The sequence below is a fragment of the Elephantulus edwardii genome, unplaced genomic scaffold (assembly GCF_000299155.1).
Source record: "Elephantulus edwardii isolate Elephantulus edwardi_28Jun2011 unplaced genomic scaffold, EleEdw1.0 scaffold00453, whole genome shotgun sequence".
Classification (NCBI taxonomy): Eukaryota; Metazoa; Chordata; class Mammalia; order Macroscelidea; family Macroscelididae; genus Elephantulus; species Elephantulus edwardii.
Genome location: NW_006400203.1, coordinates 620,337 through 629,410, shown reverse-complemented (window position 1 = coordinate 629,410; position 9,074 = coordinate 620,337). Strand labels below are relative to the sequence as shown.

The following is a 9,074-nucleotide window of genomic DNA, read 5'->3' as shown; positions in this document are numbered from 1 at the left end:
GAAAGAAGTAGTTCAGGCTGCTTTGAAGGATATGGCAAAAAAATAAGGCTCCAGGAATAGATGGTATACCAATTGACATATTTCAGTTAACAGATGCTGCCATGGATGTGCTCACCAAATTGTGCCAAGAAATCTGGAGAACGACCACTTGACCAACTGACTGGAAGAAGCTAGATCTTAGAACAATAAAATTAAGAACTGCAGATTTGGTATACAACATGCTGCAAGAACCTAATGAATCAAGCAAGATCTCTTAGAAGCAACTAGAACACTTTGGAAAGTGAAAATTAGAAAACAAGAGTTAAGAAGTGAAACCTACTCTGTATGAACATATTGCTCATTAGAACATACTTTTCTCTCCTCTTCGCATACTTCTGTTTTCAGCCCTCTGCTGCAACCTATGCTGAAGACCGATCATTTTCTCTAATCATGAGTTGTGAATGTGACAACAGATTTTACCTTTTCTGATAGATTTTAGGTCTTAATTCCTGTCAGAAATTCCTCCTGTGTGCAGTGTCATAACAATGGTACTTTGTTATGGTTCCTGATTTGGGATTGAGGTTCTTAACAAACACCCTAAGAAAGCTCTAGCTTTCAATAAAATGTTAAAAAGCTTAAGATATACAAGTATTTCCTTTTAAATGGGCCTCAGAAGAGGCCTTGGAAGGAGAGATATAATTGCTAATGATATATCTTTTAGCAATTATTACATATTTATTTGTTTAAATAAATTTAAGACATTTGTTATATAAGTCAGTTCTTATAAGAATAATATGAAAGTATGGCAAAACATTTTGTGCTTAAAATACTTTTTGAAGTTAGCAACTTAAGTATGTATATTCTTATTTATCCTCAACTTCTCAATCAAATGAACTTTTAAAAAAAATTTAATTTTAATTGAAATTTTAACTAATGTTTATAGAGAACCTAGATTTCCATTTATGGCACATCTTGACATAAAGCAAAAACCAATACCCAATTATAGGTCATACAAAGGCATTTGACTGTGGAGGTGGTAACAATTATACTAACATAGAAAAGAGTGGAACTCTGAGCACATTGAATTTCTATACTTTTAAGTAGAAGGGTTTCCTTCCATCAGGTTTAAAGACAATGTTAATAGTTAATGAAATACTGTCTGCCGAAGTTCTAGGTACATACTTGGTTTTTTAATCTTGTCACTTTATAATAATAAAATTGCTTTCATGAAGCACAATTTTGTGATTTCACAGTACTCATATTTTACAAACATCTTTTCAGGAAGGACAAAACACAGGCCCCCCACCTCTGATACCAGGCCTAGGGCAGCAGGGAGCACAAGGTCGCATCCCCTCTCTTAACCCTGGACAAGGACCTGGCCCGAATAAAGGTAAATATCTGCTTGGCTGCATAGTTTGTTAAGAGTATATTTTCTTCAGTTAGCCAGAAATGCTGAATGGGGGAGATTTGTCTGGGGAATTTAGTTGTGAAACAGCTCTTAGCATCAGTGCTTGTGCTGTAGGCTTTGGGTGCCCAGTCTGTTGGACTAAACATGATTGTTTTGTTCATTGAGTATAGATGCATGTATCTTATCCTCCTGAAGACATTTAAAGATTTAACCCCTTAATTGCATTTTCAGAGTTTAACTATATTTTAAATATCAGAGAACTATCAGAAATACAAGCTGGGTTTAGAAGAGGCTGTGACACTAGGGACATCTTGGCCCATGTCAGAAGATCTTGACCAAAAGCAGAGAGTGCCAGAGGAATGTCTACTTTGTTTTTTGACTAGGCAAAGGGACTGTGTGGGTCATGACAAATTGTGACTAACCTTGAGAAGAATGAGAATCCCAGAACACTTGATCGTGCTCATGGAATGTGGTTCAAAATCAGTAAAGGAATGCAGTCAATGATGCATACTGTCTCCATATTTTTTCAATCTTTATGTAGAACAGATCATTCAGGAGGCTGGATCTTGTGAGGAGGAATGTGGCATCAGGATAGGAAGAAGGCTTAATCAATAATCTCCATTAGGCAGATGACACAACCTTGCTTTCTAGAACTGAGGAGAACCTGAAGCGTTTGCTGAAAGAAGGACTGTAGTCTTCATTATGGAATAAAGCTCAACCTGAAGAAAACAGAGATTATCACCATTGGGCCAGCATCGTGACAGATGGACAAGAGCTTAAAATTGTTAAAAGTTTTAGTTTGCTTGGTTGCACAATCAACATTTTTGGCACCCTTGGTCAGGAAATCAACAGATGAATTTATATTAAGAAAATCTGCCTTCAGGGACCTTTCCAGAGTGCTCAAGAACAATGATGTTGGTCTAGAGACTAAGTTGCACCTGTACCAGGCCAAGGTCTTCACAATTACTTGTTAGGCATCCGGGAACTGGAGAGTGACTAAGAATGACAGAAGAAGAATCTATGCCTTTGAATTTTGTTGCTGGAGAATATTGAACACATTGTGGACTGCTAAGAGAACAAACAGGTCTTTCGTGGAGAGGATGAAACCAAGTTGCTACGTAGAGGCAAGGATTTTGAAGCTCTGTCTTTCTTGCTTTGGGCATGTTGCCAGGATGGATCAGTCCTTGGAGAAGGACATTATGCTTAGAAGGCAGGAGAGGAAAACTCCAGATTAGGTAGATTGACACAGTGACTAGGGTAATGGATGTGGGTGTGTCAGAGATAGTGAAATAGGCTCAGGACAGAGTAGGATTCAGAGCTGTTGTGCGTAGGGTTGCTTTACGTTGAAGGCAGCTATGGTGATGGTACATAACAAAAATATCTCTACTGCTCTAGAGTCATATATTAAATTCTTAGAAGTTCCACTCAAAAAGAAGAAAGGAATTGAGGTATCAAGTCATTCACATACATTTAGGGGAGCTCTGGTATCCTAGTGTGTAGGGAGTTGTACTGTTACCCCAAAGGCAATACTTCTATTTATGGCATCTACCAGCAGTTCTACAGGAGAAAGAGGGAAAGCACCTCCTGTGTGATTTACAGTCTCTGAAAACCTGCAGAAGAGTTAGCTATGAGCTATGAGTTGGTTCATGCCACAGGTAGTTTATAATATTAAAAGCAGAGATGAGAATTTGTAGTATTTATATATGGTACTGTCTGGAAGTTGAGTTATTCTCAATACTTGAGCATGAAACAAACACAGGGCTTGAGCATGAAACACAGGGAACTAAGGTCACTTGCACCTCTGATGTGATAGACTTTTACATACTTGCACCATGATAGAGTGATGTGAGTTGTTGTATCATTTTAAAGACTGTTGGAAGAGTGTGAATGGAGGGCAAAGTAGGAGATAAGTCTATACACATTTTCATAGGGGTGACATAAATTGGATATTCTGTAGATTCCACTTCAACCCACTGATGTCCTGTGATATATGTTGTTGTTAATGTACTGTTGAGTTGGACCTGACCTATAGCTGCCCTCCACTGGGTTTTCAGAGGCAGTAAATCAGAAATACATAGGAGTTGATTGCCTCTTTTTCTCCTGCAGAGCAGCTGGTGGATTCAAACTGCATGCCTTCAGATTAGCAGCGTAGCTCCTTACCACGAGGCCACCAAAGGTCCTTATGATACATATTGTTGTTGTTTGTTGTTATGTGCCATCGAGTTGACTGTGACTCATACTGATTCTATGTACAACAGCCCTAAACCCTGCTTTATCCCTTGCCAATCTTACTGTCTCTGACACACCTATCCTCATTAACCCAATTATTGACTCAATTGATCTCATTGAGGGTCTTTCTCTCCTGCGCTGTCCCTCCACTCTCACCCAACATCTCTCTCCTAGGACTGAGTCCACCTTGTAACATGTCCAAAGTATGATACATTTTAAGTTCTTCAAATTAAGAAATACTCTTATCATTGTTTATTATCCTAAAACTTTGTGAATTTAAAACCCAGTCTTGAGTTTATATGTATTAATAGATGTTAGATATCATTAATATAATGTGCAAATAAACTATTATTGAAGATTATTAAAAAACAATGTGATAGTACATCCACAGAGAATTTCCAGAAATTCAAACTGGGTTCAAAGAAGCCTTGGAAGGGGAGATGTCATTGCTGATATCTGATAGAGTTTGACTGAAAGCAGAGAATACCAGAGGGTTGTTTGCTATGGTTTTGTCAAATGTAGACATCTGTGTAGATTATAACAATTTATGATTAACATTGAGAAGAATGGGAATCCCAGAATACTTAATCTTGCTTATGCGAAACCTGTATGTAGACCACAAAGCAGTTGTCCAAACAAGGGATCATTTCCTGGGATCAGTATCAGGAACAGTGTGTATCCTTTCTTCACACCTATTGAATATGCTGAGGAAATAATTCCAGAAGCTCGACAATGTGAAGAATGTGTGACATCAGAAGTGGAGGCAAACAGCAACCTGAGATGGGCAGTTGGCACAACCTTGTTTACAGAGTGTGAAGACTTAAAGCACTTTACTGAGATCAAAGACTCCACAACCTTCAATATAGATTACATCTCAAGATCAAGGGAACCAAAAGATCGTCACCACTGGACCAATAGGGACATCATAATGGATGGAGAAAAGTTGAAGTTATCAACATTTTAATTTTATGTGGATCTACAGTTAACATGCATGGTACCAGCAGTCAAGAAATCAAAAGACACATTGCATTGGAGAAATCCTCTGTCAAGGATATCTTTAAAATCCTAAAGAGCAAGGAAATCTGTTTAGGACTTAAGGTGTGCCTGATTCATGCCATGGTACTTTTAATTGTTTGCTATACATCTGAGTAGACAGAAAGTGATGCTACCAAGCGAAAGGTGGGTGACTTTTTAGTCCATGGCCCTCGGGCCTGTCTTTCATTGTTTTTGTTCAAACATTCCTCTAGGTCATATAGCTCTGGTGTGTCAGTGGTAACTTGTGGTTGCTGTGAGGCCGAACACTGCGACGCTGATGTGTCAAATGCGTTAATGGTTGGTTACCCATGGCGGTAAAACAAGCTTGGAAGCATGAGTGGCATCCACTTAGCTTGCTTTGGGAAACCCTATGAACTTGGAAAGAGGATAAAAGACAACAAATGTTGAGGACTTTCGTTCATGGGGTCGCTATGAGTCACCTGCGACTTGACGGCACTTAACAACAACGACATACATCTGAGAGTTAGACAGTGAATAAGGATGACAGAAGAAATGATACCTTTCAGTTGTGCTGGAGAAGAGTACTGAATATCCTATGGGTTGCCAAAAGAACAAGGCTATCTTGGAGGAAGTGTAACAGAGCAATGATAGTAAAACTTCATCTCACATACGTGGTATATTTTCAGGAGGGTCCAGTCCTTGGAAAAGAGAGTATGGTGGGAAAGGTCAGAGAAGGAGAGGAAGACCCTCAAGGAAATGAATTGACATGGTAACTACCACAATGGGCTTGAGGATATGGCAATATTCAAAAAGGACCATGGAGGAGTAGTAAACTAGATGACATTCTAACAACAATATATATGAGAAGAGGAGCAATAAAGAGATTTTCCATATTTTGTTGCATGAGATAACAGGAACATTCAGGAGGAAGATGGTCAGAAGGCAGTCTTTGCTTATTAAACCATCCAGACACTGAGCCTGTTTCTCTTTTACTCCACCAGTGTGACTACTTCCACCTCTTTCACTCTTCTTGTGCTTCCCCGTTTCATATCCTTCTGTTTATCTACCCAGGAACCAAGGGAAGAGAGTAGAAGTGGGAAAATGGTCCTGCCTATCTCTCATACTAGATTAACCAATGTCTTATCAATACCTTATCACTAGGAGACAGGCCACTTCTAACTTGTAATAATGGGTTTATTTCCTTGGAAAAGCAGGATCCTTTTAAATAATTGGAAGTAATAGCAGTTAAGTGGACTATATTGACTCTCTTCTGGTCATAAGTCTGCTTTGTCTGAAGGCACACCAGGTTCTCTACCAGCTGAAGGCCGAAAAGGAACCAAAAGCATGAAGGGCACATTTGGAAGTGAGGCGCCTGTCTGTATGGTGGAGGTGAATCTGGATTATTTGCGAACTGTTTAAATGAAGGGGAAGCTTATGGAGAGAACTGGTTAGTGGAATAAGTAAGAGAAACAAGAAATAGGAAAAGTGTCAGGGGAGCACACTTGCGCATTTCTATACTGAGGTTGTCTAACTTTTTATACTTACTAAATTATAAGGAGATATTAAAGTAGCCAAGAGTAATGCACTCGACTGAGCATTAAAATAGGTTAGGAGAGTAGGAATCACCACCATCTAATACAAGAAAGGCTTTATTGGCGGGGGGGGGGGGGGGGGAAGACTAAAAAGCATGACCTGAGAAAAGTACAGGAATTACATTTAACAGTCGGGTTTTATTTTATGTTTAGAAGCAGTGCTGTCTACTCTTTAAAAATAATTTTATGAAACATAATATGTCTGTTTGATCAAATGTAAAACTGAAATGATTTGTAAACTTTCACTCAAAAAAGTAAATTAAAAGTGGTTTTATTTAAATTGAATATTTACAGAAAATGATCATCCATCCAGTAGCTACAGTAGTTCTGTATTCAGGAAAATAATCTCTTCAGAGTTCATAACTTAGTTAACCACTGCATTTAGTGGCTGTTGTTGTTATGTTGGAATCACCTTGTGGCTTAGCCTCCAGAAGGTTTTCAGTTCATTGTGTGGGAGGGTATTATATATCTTTCTCCTGTGAAGCAGTTGGTAATTTAAACTGTGTGCCTTTGAGTTGGTAGCACAGCTCCTTACCACTAAGCCACCAGAGATTCCTTTTTTAAAAAGACCTTTAGTGGGTTTCCAATGCTATATGCAAAGAATAGCAATAATATTATAGATGTTAAATATGCATAGAAAGGGACAAGGAAGATTATTATGTCAACCTTGAGACTAAAGTTAGGAAGGTTATTTGGTTACCAAGCAGTGAATGCCAATACTGCAGATCCATCTATCTTTGCTGCAGTTCAGAGAGTGAATTAATTTATCAGATTGGGTGAATTAGAAGATCAACATGGGAGTGGCACTAATTCTGGCCACCCTGATGAGTGGATATTGCAAGCCTTTCACGGGTAGAGGTGCTTGGCTTCCAGCCTCTCTGTACCTTTCCTTTTCTGCTATCTCTTGCCTTGGAGCTTGAATAGGGAAGAGAACTTTGTCAGAGATCAGATCACATGAGACTTTCTCATATTTTTTAAATTAATCTCTATAGCAGCTAGGTGAGTATTACTGTATATATTAAGAATTAATTAGGTTAACAATGAATGAATGAATTAATTAATTTGATTCATGAATGAATGAATGAGTGTACCATCAAATTGGATCTGACTGGTAGAGGAGGCGAGTGTTCCTCCTTCTTCAGCAGAGCATCTGGTGGATTTGAACCGCACACCTCTGGGATTGCAGTGCAGTTTCCTGCCACTAGGCCACCAGAGCTCACCAGAATGAGTATTTTTTTAAAAAACCCATGGCCTCCTTGTGTTTACCACAGGCTGTGTTCTTGCACTGACTGTATAGAAAGAGGAGGCAGAGTGAAAGATCCCATATACAGCTCAACCTAGGCCTTGTGCTTGGTTTGTGTTGTGAATGGGGTAACAATGGCACTAAGGTATTTAAATGCTGGCTGTCTCATTGTCAAGAAAATTGACTGGCACAGGAGTTAACTGTGGTATAATAAAAATTAAAAAAAGAAAAAATCTCACAAAAAATTGTACTGGAGGAAGGGGGGAAGAAGGGGTAAAAACTGTACAACAGTAAATGAAAATCTAACTTTTCTTTCTTTTATTTTTCTTTTTTTTAATTTCCATTCATTCATTGTTGCATTTTTCTCCCCTCCCAACCCTCTCTCTCCCCCAGTACACTCCCCTCTTGGAAAAGTAAAAGAAAAATTCTTTCATTGTTTACAATCCCTCCCTCCAGGTCCACTTCACTATGCAGCCTTCGCTCTGGACTCTCATCATGACAAAAATACCTAATCACATATCCCTTTTAAAACAGTTTTCTCCCTCATCTGATTCAATGCAGTATACATTATTAAACCCATCATTCTCAGTCTCCCCCTAACCGCAGTGTCAGTCTTGTTTTACAACAGTGGCAGCATGTAGTATTTGTCCTTTTATGACTGAGATATTTCACTCAGCATAATGTTCTCCAGGGTCACCCGTTCTGAATAATATTGCATGAGTGCCTTGTTTTTCAATGCAGCATAGTATTCCATTGTGTGGATATACCACAACTTCTCTATGCATTCGTTTGTTGATGGGCACTTAGGTTGTTTCCAACTCCTTGCTATTGTGAACAAAACCGCGATAAACATGGGTGTACATATATCTGCTTGGGTGGCAGTTATGGTCTCTTTGGGGTATATTCTGAGTAGTGGAATTGCTGGGTCAAATGGTATTTCTATTTGCAGCTTTTTGAGAAGCACCATACCGCTTTCCACAGTGGTTGCACCATTTTACATTTCCACCAACAGTGAATAAGAGTTCCACTTTCTCCACAATCTCGCCAGCATTTGTTGCTTGTGAAAATCTTAACTTTCCTGTAAACTTTTGTTAAAAATCACAATTAAAAAATAGTATTAAAAAACTTGAATCCTGAATGAATGGAAATCCAAAATCTCTGTAAATGCTCATTAAAATTATTTTTTAAAAAAAAAAACAACTTGAATCCAATAAAATGAAATACTATTTACTTTTTTTTTTAAAGGAATTAATTAGATTTCTTTGGGCAGCTCTGTGATGTGGGTAGTCTTGGCTGGACTAGTCTTTGAGCTTCGTTTTCTTTACTCCAAATGGTTTGATCTTCAAACAAAGAGAATTCATTAAGTTTAGCTACTTAGCTAATGATAATATACTGAAATCTGTACCCAAAGCTCCTGTTTTCTCCATTTCATTTGTTTAAATTTGCTCCTGGTACCAGTGAGGGATATTCTATAGCTGCTGCAGGTCACACTTGTTTGGAGTACTGGAAGACATTGTAACAGACAGCTTTGTTTTCTCTTATTAGGTGACAACCGGGGCCCTCCGAATCATCATTTGGGCCCTATGTCCGAGAGGCGGCATGACCAGTCCAGTGGCTCGGACCATGG

The 9,074-nt window shown here is 38.7% G+C and overlaps 1 protein-coding gene across 1 annotated transcript in view; it reads left to right on the top strand.

The window, feature by feature from the left end:
* LOC102845032 (pre-mRNA 3' end processing protein WDR33-like) overlaps positions 1 to 9,074 on the top strand; it is a 111,041-nt gene that overhangs the window by 92,418 nt on the left and 9,549 nt on the right. Inside the window, exons 16-17 of the mRNA XM_006902809.1 lie at positions 1,261 to 1,369; positions 8,993 to 9,072. Of these exons, the coding sequence (XP_006902871.1) occupies positions 1,261 to 1,369; positions 8,993 to 9,072 (189 nt within the window). The remainder of the gene's footprint in view (positions 1 to 1,260; positions 1,370 to 8,992; positions 9,073 to 9,074) is intronic.